Source organism: Haliotis rufescens, unplaced genomic scaffold, assembly GCF_023055435.1.
Source record: "Haliotis rufescens isolate VD_foot unplaced genomic scaffold, xgHalRufe1.0.p SCAF_7, whole genome shotgun sequence".
In the NCBI taxonomy this organism is placed as follows: domain Eukaryota; kingdom Metazoa; phylum Mollusca; class Gastropoda; order Lepetellida; family Haliotidae; genus Haliotis; species Haliotis rufescens.
Genome location: NW_025964361.1, coordinates 6,559,688 through 6,577,169, shown reverse-complemented (window position 1 = coordinate 6,577,169; position 17,482 = coordinate 6,559,688). Strand labels below are relative to the sequence as shown.

General features: G+C 42.2%; 3 protein-coding genes across 6 annotated transcripts; all 3 read left to right on the top strand.

Moving 5' to 3' along the window:
• The first annotated feature begins 1,312 nt into the window (after positions 1–1,312).
• Positions 1,313–3,411, top strand: LOC125376152. 2 transcript variants are annotated; one of them, XM_048387966.1, is made up of 3 exons: positions 1,313–2,314; positions 2,749–2,828; positions 3,005–3,409. In XM_048387966.1, exons 1-3 carry the CDS (start codon positions 2,290–2,292, stop codon positions 3,272–3,274), a joined length of 375 nt encoding a protein of 124 aa, XP_048243923.1. In that variant the 5' UTR covers positions 1,313–2,289; the 3' UTR covers positions 3,275–3,409. The 2 variants fall into 2 exon arrangements, with proteins under 2 accessions (XP_048243923.1, XP_048243922.1); XM_048387965.1 differs by lacking the exon at positions 1,313–2,314 and having other exon boundaries at positions 2,344–2,828; positions 3,005–3,411.
• Positions 3,412–4,720: 1,309 nt separating this feature from the next.
• On the top strand, positions 4,721–6,918 carry LOC125376151. Of its 2 annotated transcripts, XM_048387964.1 has the most exons (3): positions 4,721–5,824; positions 6,259–6,338; positions 6,515–6,918. In XM_048387964.1, the coding sequence occupies exons 1-3, from the start codon at positions 5,800–5,802 to the stop codon at positions 6,782–6,784; spliced, it is 375 nt and encodes a 124-aa protein (XP_048243921.1). In that variant the 5' UTR covers positions 4,721–5,799; the 3' UTR covers positions 6,785–6,918. The 2 variants fall into 2 exon arrangements, with proteins under 2 accessions (XP_048243921.1, XP_048243920.1); XM_048387963.1 differs by lacking the exon at positions 4,721–5,824 and having other exon boundaries at positions 6,115–6,338.
• Positions 6,919–9,012: 2,094 nt separating this feature from the next.
• LOC125376147 lies at positions 9,013–10,364 on the top strand. Of its 2 annotated transcripts, XM_048387953.1 has the most exons (3): positions 9,013–9,348; positions 9,783–9,862; positions 10,039–10,364. In XM_048387953.1, exons 1-3 carry the CDS (start codon positions 9,324–9,326, stop codon positions 10,306–10,308), a joined length of 375 nt encoding a protein of 124 aa, XP_048243910.1. In that variant the 5' UTR covers positions 9,013–9,323; the 3' UTR covers positions 10,309–10,364. The 2 variants fall into 2 exon arrangements, with proteins under 2 accessions (XP_048243910.1, XP_048243909.1); XM_048387952.1 differs by lacking the exon at positions 9,013–9,348 and having other exon boundaries at positions 9,355–9,862.
• The last annotated feature ends 7,118 nt before the right edge of the window (positions 10,365–17,482 follow it).

The window sequence follows — 17,482 nt, the reverse complement described above, 5'->3', positions numbered from 1 at the left end:
GTGTGCGTGTGTGAGAGTAAATGAAAGATTGAATCGGCATGTCTGTCTGTCTGTCTGTATGCATGTGTGTGTGTGTATTTGTGTGTGAGTGTGAGAGAGTGAATGAGCATGTATGTATAATAATGTGTGTATGTATGTTTGTATGTGTGAGAGGGAGAGTGGATGCATGTTAGAGGTGAGGGTTAGAGTGAATGAACGAGCATACATGTATGAGAGAGAGAGAGAGAGAGAGAGAGAGAGAGAGAGAGAGAGAGAGAGAGTACCATTCCATATACCCGCTCTTAGCGTATTTTTGGCGTATTTTTAGGCTCACAGTTTTGGCCCAACTTTCAGTTTCCTTTCGGCAAACCTCTTGGCTTATTAGCATGGCACAAGACCATACTTTCTATACAATTTTGGCCCGTTTTTGGATCTCCCTTGAGGCATATTACTTTCGACTTTCGGTCATCTGAATAAATGTTTCTGTAATGTATACACAAGTCGTCTGTTTTCTCTACAGTGTTTCTTCCTTACAGCTAATAATATATGGGCGACAGCAGCATCGCAATATTGGCCAAATCCCAAGATTTCCGAACATGAGACATAAATTCATATGGATATTGTTAAAAAGTAAATGCTGCCTCTATATTGCTGTGCTGCTGTGTCCCAATTTCATGATCTGCACTTAGCAGAAGATTTCTAAATAGGTGGGGTTACCTTAAGATCAGACACTTCTAAATGTTTATGTGGCGACAATTGTGACACGGGATATTCTCCGAGGACAGCTCTCTGATACTTTGTTATCTGGAATAAATTTTATATTCCAATATAATAGCTAATCGTTTCTAATGTAACAATAATTGTGGCTTCCTTTATAAAGGAGTGCGAATCGAGAATTGCCTTTCTTCTCTAAAACACAAGTGTCGCCACATGGGATATATTACGAGCACTTCACCCAACTAATAGCAGTAGTCGGACAAGGGATTGAGAGTGATCTCCCTTCGCCTCAGTCAATATTGGATTCCACTCGTCTCATCACCTTACTGCTGGTCTTTTGGCCCGTGGTCTTCAGAAATTGCAGAGGGCATGCTTTAATACATAGGCCGAGGCCAGGCGCAAGTAGAAAGCCTATATTGACACCCACTTGTATGCAAGAGTAGATTAATATATATATATATATATATATATATATATATATATATATATATATATGACGTAATATTCGTATCTGGCATTCTACAAAAATACCTAAATGATACAAGGGGTCTGAATTCTACCCCTGTACGTCCACATCAAGGTTTTCAAAATGGGACCGTCAATAGGATTTCTCTGACTGTGAGTGTGTGGGTGGCTAGGATTTTTTCAGAAAAAAATATATTGTCTCCAAAGTTGATTGAAAACTAAATATGCTTCCATCTGTTGGACAAAAAGAACATGTCGGCCACCAAAAATACGTTGTTGCAAGGTGGGTTTTTGAAAAATGTTTTATTTAGGCTCATAGTTTATATTAACTGATTTTGCATTTGTAGCTGCAAAATATCTAGTCTCCATACAAAATCCAACGTCGCCCACTCCCCCTTCCAAAGGAACATGAAATGGTCGGCCCCTCAGGCCTAGTGTAGTAAAAACCAATATGCTTGTCATTTATCTTTCTCTCCTATTAGCTATTTTCTGTGGTCGTCGTGTTTCCAGATTAGAAATCAAACCAAATAAGAACTGTCGCTGCACACGTTGGAAAATACCAGTACCATTGAACTTTTATTTTATCCCTGTAGGCTTGGGAATAATTCCCAAATCCCACTTGGATTATCAGAGATTTGCATTCTTACTAGCCTGCTAGCCCGTGTCAGTTTGTCGAATGTAAAAGGTATTGTGAAGGCTAGTATAATAGAGGGTCGTTATATGGTATCGCTATTCGGCATAGCAAACGTTTAAGGTTAATGTCCATCTCATAGTGAACAAAATTCACCCTGTTTCGGGTAATGGAGGCACGAAAAACACCCAGTTTCACCTGCACAATTTTTTCAAACTCTGAACTGATGTAGGCAACGTTTCAGTTGTAAGATACAACTTAATACCGGTGTTCAGACGAAATAAACCCGGCAGTTTTCACCCTTGGCAATGCCATTAGGCTTTACCACGCCGGAAGCTGGCGATGAGCCTCGTTCTGACTCATCGAACTCCGTAACGTAGTTACCGTTGCCGTTATCGACGTCCCTTCTGTTTTCAACAGAAAAACGATCGCTTTTGCTCCGCTGACCTCTACGTTTCGCTCACTGCTGTATCATTCCAAGTGTGTCTTCTTCCAAGATGAATACAAGGCTTCACATTCAAGGTATTTAAGATCACAATTATTCCACTTAACAGTATTAAGATGTTAAATTAGACGTGAAATTGGTCGTTGTTAGGCAGCAGTATCGGGACTGAAGATGGCGGCCGCCATTTGCAATTGTCATAACTTGAAATGTTAGATTGTAAACTTGACATGTGGTTCTCAGATGAAACCTGTTCGTACATTATAGTGTCGGGCGATGTTGTACAGATGTAAGATAACCCGTATTCCGTGAAAGGCAGCTGTTTGGCCCATTTTATTGGTTAAATGTTGTCTTGCAGTACAGCCCGTAACCCTACATACACTTGGACTTCGAGGTGTCAAAGGGCCGAGGTCGAGTGGCATACTGTAGCTGTCAGAAGTCATGAATTGTGATTTTTTGAACGTAGCCGTCGGCGTACATTTAACTGAGGCTAGCTTTCGTTTTTCTTTTTCAGCTCGGGAGGACATAATTCGCTATTATGGCACTCCTGCGGCTGTGAGTTTGTGGCCGTCTCAGGATGAGGAGTCCGACTGTGTATGTAGTTTTACATGCCCACCCTATAAATTCTTCCGTCTAGTATAGCTGATTTGTTGCACATTAAGTCTGCCCAGTCCCTATAATAAAGTGTGATTCGTTTCCTTTGCAAAAGTATCCCGTATTTCTGTCTCACTTGACTTCCTTTGTCCCTCCCTCCACCCCTCGATGTGTAGCGTTCCCTGGCTGTGTCCCCTTCCCGTTGTCCCGACCCCCTGAGCGTTTTCACTCCGTTCTGGGCCCGCCCTGTCTACGGTGAGACGCTCCCCGCCCCCGTCACCATCAACCACGCCGCTTACTATCCTGCCCCAAGTGACGACGATGACAGTGACTACTGGGTGTACGAGGACGAGGACGACCACAGCTTTGTGGATGACAGAGAGATTCATCCCCTTAGAAAGGCGCTGACGAGAGCGGCTGCCTTCTTTAGGAAGATCTTCTCTTAGACTCCTTATCCTTTTAATGTCTGAATGTGTGCAAGTGAGTGAATGAATGAGCAGGTGTGTATGTATGTATGTATGTATGTATGTATGTATGTATGTATGTATGTATGTATGTATGTATGTATGTATGTATGTATGTATGTATGTGTGCGTTTGTGTGAGAGTAAATATAAGTTTGAATGAACATGCATGTGTGTGTATGTATAAGTGTGTGAGAAAGAGAGACTGAATGAATATGTATGTTTGTGTGTGTGTGTGTGTGTGTGTATTGTGTGCGTGTGTGAGAGTAAATGAAAGATTGAATCGGCATGTCTGTCTGTCTGTCTGTATGCATGTGTGTGTGTGTATTTGTGTGTGAGTGTGAGAGAGTGAATGAGCATGTATGTATAATAATGTGTGTATGTATGTTTGTATGTGTGAGAGGGAGAGTGGATGCATGTTAGAGGTGAGGGTTAGAGTGAATGAACGAGCATACATGTATGAGAGAGAGAGAGAGAGAGAGAGAGAGAGAGAGAGAGAGAGAGAGAGAGTACCATTCCATATACCCGCTCTTAGCGTATTTTTGGCGTATTTTTAGGCTCACAGTTTTGGCCCAACTTTCAGTTTCCTTTCGGCAAACCTCTTGGCTTATTAGCATGGCACAAGACCATACTTTCTATACAATTTTGGCCCGTTTTTGGATCTCCCTTGAGGCATATTACTTTCGACTTTCGGTCATCTGAATAAATGTTTCTGTAATGTATACACAAGTCGTCTGTTTTCTCTACAGTGTTTCTTCCTTACAGCTAATAATATATGGGCGACAGCAGCATCGCAATATTGGCCAAATCCCAAGATTTCCGAACATGAGACATAAATTCATATGGATATTGTTAAAAAGTGAATGCTGCCTCTATATTGCTGTGCTGCTGTGTCCCAATTTCATGATCTGCACTTAGCAGAAGATTTCTAAATAGGTGGGGTTACCTTAAGATCAGACACTTCTAAATGTTTATGTGGCGACAATTGTGACACGGGATATTCTCCGAGGACAGCTCTCTGATACTTTGTTATCTGGAATAAATTTTATATTCCAATATAATAGCTAATCGTTTCTAATGTAACAATAATTGTGGCTTCCTTTATAAAGGAGTGCGAATCGAGAATTGCCTTTCTTCTCTAAAACACAAGTGTCGCCACATGGGATATATTACGAGCACTTCACCCAACTAATAGCAGTAGTCGGACAAGGGATTGAGAGTGATCTCCCTTCGCCTCAGTCAATATTGGATTCCACTCGTCTCATCACCTCACTGCTGGTCTTTTGGCCCGTGGTCTTCAGAAATTGCAGAGGGCATGCTTTTATACATAGGCCGAAGCCAGGCGCAAGTAGATAGCCTATATTGACACCCACTTGTATGCAAGAGTAGATTAATATATATATATATATATGACGTAATATTCGTATCTGGCATTCTACAAAAATACCTAAATGATACAAGGGGTCTGAATTCTACCCCTGTACGTCCACATCAAGGTTTTCAAAATGGGACGGTCAATAGGATTTCTCTGACTGTGAGTGTGTGGGTGGCTAGGATTTTTTCAGAAAAAAATATATTGTCTCCAAAGTTGATTGAAAACTAAATATGCTTCCATCTGTTGGACAAAAAGAACATGTCGGCCACCAAAAATACGTTGTTGCAAGGTGGGTTTTTGAAAAATGTTTTATTTAGGCTCATAGTTTATATTAACTGATTTTGCATTTGTAGCTGCAAAATATCTAGTCTCCATACTTATCCAACGTCGCCCACTCCCCCTTCCAAAGGAACATGAAATGGTCGGCCCCTCAGGCCTAGTGTAGTAAAAACCAATATGCTTGTCATTTATCTTTCTCTCCTATTAGCTATTTTCTGTGGTCGTCGTGTTTCCAGATTAGAAATCAAACCAAATAAGAACTGTCGCTGCACACGTTGGAAAATACCAGTACCATTGAACTTTTATTTTATCCCTGTAGGCTTGGGAATAATTCCCAAATCCCACTTGGATTATCAGAGATGTGCATTCTTACTAGTCTGCTAGCCCGTGTCAGTTTGTCGAATGTAAAAGGTATTGTGAAGGCTAGTATAATAGAGGGTCGTTATGTGGTATCGCTATTCGGCATAGCAAACGTTTAAGGTTAATGTCCATCTCATAGTGAACAAAATTAACCCTGTTTCGGGTAATGGAGGCACGAAAAACACCCAGTTTCACCTGCACAATTTTTTCAAACTCTGAACTGATGTAGGCAACGTTTCAGTTGTAAGATACAACTTAATACCGGTGTTCAGACGAAATAAACCCGGCAGTTTTCACCCTTGGCAATGCCATTAGGCTTTACCACGCCGGAAGCTGGCGATGAGCCTCGTTCTGACTCATCGAACTCCGTAACGTAGTTACCGTTGCCGTTATCGACGTCCCTTCTGTTTTCAACAGAAAAACGATCGCTTTTGCTCCGCTGACCTCTACGTTTCGCTCACTGCTGTATCATTCCAAGTGTGTCTTCTTCCAAGATGAATACAAGGCTTCACATTCAAGGTATTTAAGATCACAATTATTCCACTTAACAGTATTAACATGCTAAATTAGACGTGAAATTGGTCGTTGTTAGGCAGCATTATCGGGACTGAAGATGGCGGCCGCCATTTGCAATTGTCATAACTGAAAATGTTAGATTGTAAACTTGACATGTGGTTCTCAGATGAAACCTGTTCGTACATTATAGTGTCGGGCGATGTTGTACAGATGTAAGATAACCCGTATTCCGTGAAAGGCAGCTGTTTGGCCCATTTTATTGGTTAAATGTTGACTTGCAGTACAGCCCGTAACCCTACATACACTTGGACTTCGAGGTGTCAAAGGGCCGAGGTCGAGTGGCATACTGTAGCTGTCAGAAGTCATGAATTGTGATTTTTTGAACGTAGCCGTCGGCGTACATTTAACTGAGGCTAGCTTTCGTTTTTCTTTTTCAGCTCGGGAGGACATAATTCGCTATTATGGCACTCCTGCGGCTGTGAGTTTGTGGCCGTCTCAGGATGAGGAGTCCGACTGTGTATGTAGTTTTACATGCCCACCCTATAAATTCTTCCGTCTAGTATAGCTGATTTGTTGCACATTAAGTCTGCCCAGTCCCTATAATAAAGTGTGATTCGTTTTCTTTGCAAAAGTATCCCGTATTTCTGTCTCACTTGACTTCCTTTGTCCCTCCCTCCACCCCTCGATGTGTAGCGTTCCCTGGCTGTGTCCCCTTCCCGTTGTCCCGACCCCCTGAGCGTTTTCACTCCGTTCTGGGCCCGCCCTGTCTACGGTGAGACGCTCCCCGCCCCCGTCACCATCAACCACGCCGCTTACTATCCTGCCCCAAGTGACGACGATGACAGTGACTACTGGGTGTACGAGGACGAGGACGACCACAGCTTTGTGGATGACAGAGAGATTCATCCCCTTAGAAAGGCGCTGACGAGAGCGGCTGCCTTCTTTAGGAAGATCTTCTCTTAGACTCCTTATCCTTTTAATGTCTGAATGTGTGCAAGTGAGTGAATGAATGAGCAGGTGTGTATGTATGTATGTATGTATGTATGTATGTATGTATGTATGTATGTATGTATGTATGTATGTATGTATGTATGTATGTATGTGTGCGTTTGTGTGAGAGTAAATATAAGTTTGAATGAACATGCATGTGTGTGTATGTATAAGTGTGTGAGAAAGAGAGACTGAATGAATATGTATGTTTGTGTGTGTGTGTGTGTGTGTGTATTGTGTGCGTGTGTGAGAGTAAATGAAAGATTGAATCGGCATGTCTGTCTGTCTGTCTGTATGCATGTATGTGTGTGTATTTGTGTGTGAGTGTGAGAGAGTGAATGAGCATGTATGTATAATAATGTGTGTATGTATGTTTGTATGTGTGAGAGGGAGAGTGGATGCATGTTAGAGGTGAGGGTTAGAGTGAATGAACGAGCATACAGTATGAGAGAGAGAGAGAGAGAGAGAGAGAGAGAGAGAGAGAGAGAGAGAGAGAGAGAGAGAGAGTACCATTCCATATACCCGCTCTTAGCGTATTTTTGGCGTATTTTTAGGCTCACAGTTTTGGCCCAACTTTCAGCTTCCTTTCGGCAAACCTCTTGGCTTATTAGCATGGCACAAGACCATACTTTCTATACAATTTTGGCCCGTTTTTGGATCTCCCTTGAGGCATATTACTTTCGACTTTCGGTCATCTGAATAAATGTTTCTGTAATGTATACACAAGTCGTCTGTTTTCTCTACAGTGTTTCTTCCTTACAGCTAATAATATATGGGCGACAGCAGCATCGCAATATTGGCCAAATCCCAAGATTTCCGAACATGAGACATAAATTCATATGGATATTGTTAAAAAGTGAATGCTGCCTCTATATTGCTGTGCTGCTGTGCTGCTGTGTCCCAATTTCATGATCTGCACTTAGCAGAAGATTTCTAAATAGGTGGGGTTACCTTAAGATCAGACACTTCTAAATGTTTATGTGGCGACAATTGTGACACGGGATATTCTCCGAGGACAGCTCTCTGATACTTTGTTATCTGGAATAAATTTTATATTCCAATATAATAGCTAATCGTTTCTAATGTAACAATATTTGTGGCTTCCTTTATAAAGGAGTGCGAATCGAGAATTGCCTTTCTTCTCTAAAACACATGTGTCGCCACATGGGATATATTACGAGCACTTCACCCAACTAATAGCAGTAGTCGGACAAGGGATTGAGAGTGATCTCCCTTCGCCTCAGTCAATATTGGATTCCACTCGTCTCATCACCTCACTGCTGGTCTTTTGGCCCGTGGTCTTCAGAAATTGCAGAGGGCATGCTTTTATACATAGGCCGAGGCCAGGCGCAAGTAGATAGCCTATATTGACACCCACTTGTATGCAAGAGTAGATTAATATATATATATATATGACGTAATATTCGTATCTGGCATTCTACAAAAATACCTAAATGATACAAGGGGTCTGAATTCTACCCCTGTACGTCCACATCAAGGTTTTCAAAATGGGACGGTCAATAGGATTTCTCTGACTGTGAGTGTGTGGGTGGCTAGGATTTTTTCAGAAAAAAATATATTGTCTCCAAAGTTGATTGAAAACTAAACATGCTTCCGTCTGTTGGACAAAAAGAACATGTCGGCCACCAAAAATACGTTGTTGCAAGGTGGGTTTTTGAAAAATGTTTTATTTAGGCTCATAGTTTATATTAACTGATTTTGCATTTGTAGCTGCAAAATATCTAGTCTCCATACAAAATCCAACGTCGCCCACTCCCCCTTCCAAAGGAACATGAAATGGTCGGCCCCTCAGGCCTAGTGTAGTAAAAACCAATATGCTTGTCATTTATCTTTCTCTCCTATTAGCTATTTTCTGTGGTCGTCGTGTTTCCAGATTAGAAATCAAACCAAATAAGAACTGTCGCTGCACACGTTGGAAAATACCAGTACCATTGAACTTTTATTTTATCCCTGTAGGCTTGGGAATAATTCCCAAATCCCACTTGGATTATCAGAGATGTGCATTCTTACTAGCCTGCTAGCCCGTGTCAGTTTGTCGAATGTAAAAGGTATTGTGAAGGCTAGTATAATAGAGGGTCGTTATATGGTATCGCTATTCGGCATAGCAAACGTTTAAGGTTAATGTCCATCTCATAGTGAACAAAATTCACCCTGTTTCGGGTAATGGAGGCACAAAAAACACCCAGTTTCACCTGCACAATTTTTTCAAACTCTGAACTGATGTAGGCAACGTTTCAGTTGTAAGATACAACTTAATACCGGTGTTCAGACGAAATAAACCCGGCAGTTTTCACCCTTGGCAATGCCATTAGGCTTTACCACGCCGGAAGCTGGCGATGAGCCTCGTTCTGACTCATCGAACTCCGTAACGTAGTTACCGTTGCCGTTATCGACGTCCCTTCTGTTTTCAACAGAAAAACGATCGCTTTTGCTCCGCTGACCTCTACGTTTCGCTCACTGCTGTATCATTCCAAGTGTGTCTTCTTCCAAGATGAATACAAGGCTTCACATTCAAGGTATTTAAGATCACAATTATTCCACTTAACAGTATTAACATGCTAAATTAGACGTGAAATTGGTCGTTGTTAGGCAGCATTATCGGGACTGAAGATGGCGGCCGCCATTTGCAATTGTCATAACTGAAAATGTTAGATTGTAAACTTGACATGTGGTTCTCAGATGAAACCTGTTCGTACATTATAGTGTCGGGCGATGTTGTACAGATGTAAGATAACCCGTATTCCGTGAAAGGCAGCTGTTTGGCCCATTTTATTGGTTAAATGTTGTCTTGCAGTACAGCCCGTAACCCTACATACACTTGGACTTCGAGGTGTCAAAGGGCCGAGGTCGAGTGGCATACTGTAGCTGTCAGAAGTCATGAATTGTGATTTTTTGAACGTAGCCGTCGGCGTACATTTAACTGAGGCTAGCTTTCGTTTTTCTTTTTCAGCTCGGGAGGACATAATTCGCTATTATGGCACTCCTGCGGCTGTGAGTTTGTGGCCGTCTCAGGATGAGGAGTCCGACTGTGTATGTAGTTTTACATGCCCACCCTATAAATTCTTCCGTCTAGTATAGCTGATTTGTTGCACATTAAGTCTGCCCAGTCCCTATAATAAAGTGTGATTCGTTTTCTTTGCAAAAGTATCCCGTATTTCTGTCTCACTTGACTTCCTTTGTCCCTCCCTCCACCCCTCGATGTGTAGCGTTCCCTGGCTGTGTCCCCTTCCCGTTGTCCCGACCCCCTGAGCGTTTTCACTCCGTTCTGGGCCCGCCCTGTCTACGGTGAGACGCTCCCCGCCCCCGTCACCATCAACCACGCCGCTTACTATCCTGCCCCAAGTGACGACGATGACAGTGACTACTGGGTGTACGAGGACGAGGACGACCACAGCTTTGTGGATGACAGAGAGATTCATCCCCTTAGAAAGGCGCTGACGAGAGCGGCTGCCTTCTTTAGGAAGATCTTCTCTTAGACTCCTTATCCTTTTAATGTCTGAATGTGTGCAAGTGAGTGAATGAATGAGCAGGTATGTATGTATGTATGTATGTATGTATGTATGTATGTATGTATGTATGTATGTATGTATGTATGTATGTATGTATGTATGTATGTATGTATGTATGTATGTATGTATGTGTGCGTTTGTGTGAGAGTAAATATAAGTTTGAATGAACATGCATGTGTGTGTATGTATAAGTGTGTGAGAAAGAGAGACTGAATGAATATGTATGTTTGTGTGTTTGTGTGTGTGTGTGTATTGTGTGCGTGTGTGAGAGTAAATGAAAGATTGAATCGGCATGTCTGTCTGTCTGTCTGTATGCATGTGTGTGTGTGTATTTGTGTGTGAGTGTGAGAGAGTGAATGAGCATGTATGTATAATAATGTGTGTATGTATGTTTGTATGTGTGAGAGGGAGAGTGGATGCATGTTAGAGGTGAGGGTTAGAGTGAATGAACGAGCATACATGTATGGAGAGAGAGAGAGAGAGAGAGAGAGAGAGAGAGAGAGAGAGAGAGAGAGAGAGAGAGAGAGAGAGTACCATTCCATATACCCGCTCTTAGCGTATTTTTGGCGTATTTTTAGGCTCACAGTTTTGGCCCAACTTTCAGCTTCCTTTCGGCAAACCTCTTGGCTTATTAGCATGGCACAAGACCATACTTTCTATACAATTTTGGCCCGTTTTTGGATCTCCCTTGAGGCATATTACTTTCGACTTTCGGTCATCTGAATAAATGTTTCTGTAATGTATACACAAGTCGTCTGTTTTCTCTACAGTGTTTCTTCCTTACAGCTAATAATATATGGGCGACAGCAGCATCGCAATATTGGCCAAATCCCAAGATTTCCGAACATGAGACATAAATTCATATGGATATTGTTAAAAAATGAATGCTGCCTCTATACTGCTGTGCTGCTGTGTCCCAATTTCATGATCTGCACTTAGCAGAAGATTTCTAAATAGGTGGGGTTACCTTAAGATCAGACACTTCTAAATGTTTATGTGGCGACAATTGTGACACGGGATATTCTCCGAGGACAGCTCTCTGATACTTTGTTATCTGGAATAAATTTTATATTCCAATATAATAGCTAATCGTTTCTAATGTAACAATAATTGTGGCTTCCTTTATAAAGGAGTGCGAATCGAGAATTGCCTTTCTTCTCTAAAACACAAGTGTCGCCACATGGGATATATTACGAGCACTTCACCCAACTAATAGCAGTAGTCGGACAAGGGATTGAGAGTGATCTCCCTTCGCCTCAGTCAATATTGGATTCCACTCGTCTCATCACCTCACTGCTGGTCTTTTGGCCCGTGGTCTTCAGAAATTGCAGAGGGCATGCTTTTATACATAGGCCGAGGCCAGGCGCAAGTAGAAAGCCTATATTGACACCCACTTGTATGCAAGAGTAGATTAATATATATATATATATGACGTAATATTCGTATCTGGCATTCTACAAAAATACCTAAATGATACAAGGGGTCTGAATTCTACCCCTGTACGTCCACATCAAGGTTTTCAAAATGGGACGGTCAATAGGATTTCTCTGACTGTGAGTGTGTGGGTGGCTAGGATTTTTTCAGAAAAAAATATATTGTCTCCAAAGTTGATTGAAAACTAAATATGCTTCCATCTGTTGGACAAAAAGAACATGTCGGCCACCAAAAATACGTTGTTGCAAGGTGGGTTTTTGAAAAATGTTTTATTTAGGCTCATAGTTTATATTAACTGATTTTGCATTTGTAGCTGCAAAATATCTAGTCTCCATACAAAATCCAACGTCGCCCACTCCCCCTTCCAAAGGAACATGAAATGGTCGGCCCCTCAGGCCTAGTGTAGTAAAAACCAATATGCTTGTCATTTATCTTTCTCTCCTATTAGCTATTTTCTGTGGTCGTCGTGTTTCCAGATTAGAAATCAAACCAAATAAGAACTGTCGCTGCACACGTTGGAAAATACCAGTACCATTGAACTTTTATTTTATCCCTGTAGGCTTGGGAATAATTCCCAAATCCCACTTGGATTATCAGAGATGTGCATTCTTACTAGCCTGCTAGCCCGTGTCAGTTTGTCGAATGTAAAAGGTATTGTGAAGGCTAGTATAATAGAGGGTCGTTATATGGTATCGCTATTCGGCATAGCAAACGTTTAAGGTTAATGTCCATCTCATAGTGAACAAAATTCACCCTGTTTCGGGTAATGGAGGCACAAAAAACACCCAGTTTCACCTGCACAATTTTTTCAAACTCTGAACTGATGTAGGCAACGTTTCAGTTGTAAGATACAACTTAATACCGGTGTTCAGACGAAATAAACCCGGCAGTTTTCACCCTTGGCAATGCCATTAGGCTTTACCACGCCGGAAGCTGGCGATGAGCCTCGTTCTGACTCATCGAACTCCGTAACGTAGTTACCGTTGCCGTTATCGACGTCCCTTCTGTTTTCAACAGAAAAACGATCGCTTTTGCTCCGCTGACCTCTACGTTTCGCTCACTGCTGTATCATTCCAAGTGTGTCTTCTTCCAAGATGAATACAAGGCTTCACATTCAAGGTATTTAAGATCACAATTATTCCACTTAACAGTATTAACATGCTAAATTAGACGTGAAATTGGTCGTTGTTAGGCAGCAGTATCGGGACTGAAGATGGCGGCCGCCATTTGCAATTGTCATAACTGAAAATGTTAGATTGTAAACTTGACATGTGGTTCTCAGATGAAACCTGTTCGTACATTATAGTGTCGGGCGTGTGGTACAGATGTAAGATAACCCGTATTCCGTGAAAGGCAGCTGTTTGGCCCATTTTATTGGTTAAATGTTGTCTTGCAGTACAGCCCGTAACCCTACATACACTTGGACTTCGAGGTGTCAAAGGGCCGAGGTCGAGTGGCATACTGTAGCTGTCAGAAGTCATGAATTGTGATTTTTTGAACGTAGCCGTCGGCGTACATTTAACTGAGGCTAGCTTTCGTTTTTCTTTTTCAGCTCAGGAGGACATAATTCGCTATTATGGCACTCCTGCGGCTGTGAGTTTGTGGCCGTCTCAGGATGAGGAGTCCGACTGTGTATGTAGTTTTACATGCCCACCCTATAAATTCTTCCGTCTAGTATAGCTGATTTGTTGCACATTAAGTCTGCCCAGTCCCTATAATAAAGTGTGATTCGTTTTCTTTGCAAAAGTATCCCGTATTTCTGTCTCACTTGACTTCCTTTGTCCCTCCCTCCACCCCTCGATGTGTAGCGTTCCCTGGCTGTGTCCCCTTCCCGTTGTCCCGACCCCCTGAGCGTTTTCACTCCGTTCTGGGCCCGCCCTGTCTACGGTGAGACGCTCCCCGCCCCCGTCACCATCAACCACGCCGCTTACTATCCTGCCCCAAGTGACGACGATGACAGTGACTACTGGGTGTACGAGGACGAGGACGACCACAGCTTTGTGGATGACAGAGAGATTCATCCCCTTAGAAAGGCGCTGACGAGAGCGGCTGCCTTCTTTAGGAAGATCTTCTCTTAGACTCCTTATCCTTTTAATGTCTGAATGTGTGCAAGTGAGTGAATGAATGAGCAGGTGTGTATGTATGTATGTATGTATGTATGTATGTATGTATGTATGTATGTATGTATGTATGTATGTATGTGTGCGTTTGTGTGAGAGTAAATATAAGTTTGAATGAACATGCATGTGTGTGTATGTATAAGTTTGTGAGAAAGAGAGACTGAATGAATATGTATGTTTGTGTGTGTGTGTGTGTGTGTGTATTGTGTGCGTGTGTGAGAGTAAATGAAAGATTGAATCGGCATGTCTGTCTGTCTGTCTGTATGCATGTATGTGTGTGTATTTGTGTGTGAGTGTGAGAGAGTGAATGAGCATGTATGTATAATAATGTGTGTATGTATGTTTGTATGTGTGAGAGGGAGAGTGGATGTATGTTAGAGGTGAGGGTTAGAGTGAATGAACGAGCATACATGTATAGAGAGAGAGAGAGAGAGAGAGAGAGAGAGAGAGAGAGAGAGAGAGAGAGAGAGAGAGACTACCATTCCATATACCCGCTCTTAGCGTATTTTTGGCGTATTTTTAGGCTCACAGTTTTGGCCCAACTTTCAGTTTCCTTTCGGCAAACCTCTTGGCTTATTAGCATGGCACAAGACCATACTTTCTATACAATTTTGGCCCGTTTTTGGATCTCCCTTGAGGCATATTACTTTCGACTTTCGGTCATCTGAATAAATGTTTCTGTAATGTATACACAAGTCGTTTGTTTTCTCTACAGTGTTTCTTCCTTACAGCTAATAATATATGGGCGACAGCAGCATCGCAATATTGGCCAAATCCCAAGATTTCCGAACATGAGACATAAATTCATATGGATATTGTTAAAAAGTGAATGCTGCCTCTATATTGCTGTGCTGCTGTGTCCCAATTTCATGATCTGCACTTAGCAGAAGATTTCTAAATAGGTGGGGTTACCTTAAGATCAGACACTTCTAAATGTTTATGTGGCGACAATTGTGACACGGGATATTCTCCGAGGACAGCTCTCTGATACTTTGTTATCTGGAATAAATTTTATATTCCAATATAATAGCTAATCGTTTCTAATGTAACAATAATTGTGGCTTCCTTTATAAAGGAGTGCGAATCGAGAATTGCCTTTCTTCTCTAAAACACAAGTGTCGCCACATGGGATATATTACGAGCACTTCACCCAACTAATAGCAGTAGTCGGACAAGGGATGGGAGTGATCTCCCTTCGCCTCAGTCAATATTGGATTCCACTCTTCTTATCACCTTACTGCTGGTCTTTTGGCCCGTGGTCTTCAGAAATTGCAGAGGGCATGCTTTTATACATAGGCCGAGGCCAGGCGCAAGTAGAAAGCCTATATTGACACCCACTTGTATGCAAGAGTAGATTAATATATATATATATATGACGTAATATTCGTATCTGGCATTCTACAAAAATACCTAAATGATACAAGGGGTCTGAATTCTACCCCTGTACGTCCACATCAAGGTTTTCAAAATGGGACGGTCAATAGGATTTCTCTGACTGTGAGTGTGTGGGTGGCTAGGATTTTTTCAGAAAAAAATATATTGTCTCCAAAGTTGATTGAAAACTAAATATGCTTCCATCTGTTGGACAAAAAGAACATGTCGGCCACCAAAAATACGTTGTTGCAAGGTGGGTTTTTGAAAAATGTTTTATTTAGGCTCATAGTTTATATTAACTGATTTTGCATTTGTAGCTGCAAAATATCTAGTCTCCATACAAAATCCAACGTCGCCCACTCCCCCTTCCAAAGGAACATGAAATGGTCGGCCCCTCAGGCCTAGTGTAGTAAAAACCAATATGCTTGTCATTTATCTTTCTCTCCTATTAGCTATTTTCTGTGGTCGTCGTGTTTCCAGATTAGAAATCAAACCAAATAAGAACTGTCGCTGCACACGTTGGAAAATACCAGTACCATTGAACTTTTATTTTATCCCTGTAGGCTTGGGAATAATTCCCAAATCCCACTTGGATTATCAGAGATGTGCATTCTTACTAGCCTGCTAGCCCGTGTCAGTTTGTCGAATGTAAAAGGTATTGTGAAGGCTAGTATAATAGAGGGTCGTTATATGGTATCGCTATTCGGCATAGCAAACGTTTAAGGTTAATGTCCATCTCATAGTGAACAAAATTCACCCTGTTTCGGGTAATGGAGGCACAAAAAACACCCAGTTTCACCTGCACAATTTTTTCAAACTCTGAACTGATGTAGGCAACGTTTCAGTTGTAAGATACAACTTAATACCGGTGTTCAGACGAAATAAACCCGGCAGTTTTCACCCTTGGCAATGCCATTAGGCTTTACCACGCCGGAAGCTGGCGATGAGCCTCGTTCTGACTCATCGAACTCCGTAACGTAGTTACCGTTGCCGTTATCGACGTCCCTTCTGTTTTCAACAGAAAAACGATCGCTTTTGCTCCGCTGACCTCTACGTTTCGCTCACTGCTGTATCATTCCAAGTGTGTCTTCTTCCAAGATGAATACAAGGCTTCACATTCAAGGTATTTAAGATCACAATTATTCCACTTAACAGTATTAACATGCTAAATTAGACGTGAAATTGGTCGTTGTTAGGCAGCAGTATCGGGACTGAAGATGGCGGCCGCCATTTGCAATTGTCATAACTGAAAATGTTAGATTGTAAACTTGACATGTGGTTCTCAGATGAAACCTGTTCGTACATTATAGTGTCGGGCGTGTGGTACAGATGTAAGATAACCCGTATTCCGTGAAAGGCAGCTGTTTGGCCCATTTTATTGGTTAAATGTTGTCTTGCAGTACAGCCCGTAACCCTACATACACTTGGACTTCGAGGTGTCAAAGGGCCGAGGTCGAGTGGCATACTGTAGCTGTCAGAAGTCATGAATTGTGATTTTTTGAACGTAGCCGTCGGCGTACATTTAACTGAGGCTAGCTTTCGTTTTTCTTTTTCAGCTCAGGAGGACATAATTCGCTATTATGGCACTCCTGCGGCTGTGAGTTTGTGGCCGTCTCAGGATGAGGAGTCCGACTGTGTATGTAGTTTTACATGCCCACCCTATAAATTCTTCCGTCTAGTATAGCTGATTTGTTGCACATTAAGTCTGCCCAGTCCCTATAATAAAGTGTGATTCGTTTTCTTTGCAAAAGTATCCCGTATTTCTGTCTCACTTGACTTCCTTTGTCCCTCCCTCCACCCCTCGATGTGTAGCGTTCCCTGGCTGTGTCCCCTTCCCGTTGTCCCGACCCCCTGAGCGTTTTCACTCCGTTCTGGGCCCGCCCTGTCTACGGTGAGACGCTCCCCGCCCCCGTCACCATCAACCACGCCGCTTACTATCCTGCCCCAAGTGACGACGATGACAGTGACTACTGGGTGTACGAGGACGAGGACGACCACAGCTTTGTGGATGACAGAGAGATTCATCCCCTTAGAAAGGCGCTGACGAGAGCGGCTGCCTTCTTTAGGAAGATCTTCTCTTAGACTCCTTATCCTTTTAATGTCTGAATGTGTGCAAGTGAGTGAATGAATGAGCAGGTGTGTATGTATGTATGTATGTATGTATGTATGTATGTATGTATGTATGTATGTATGTATGTATGTATGTGTGCGTT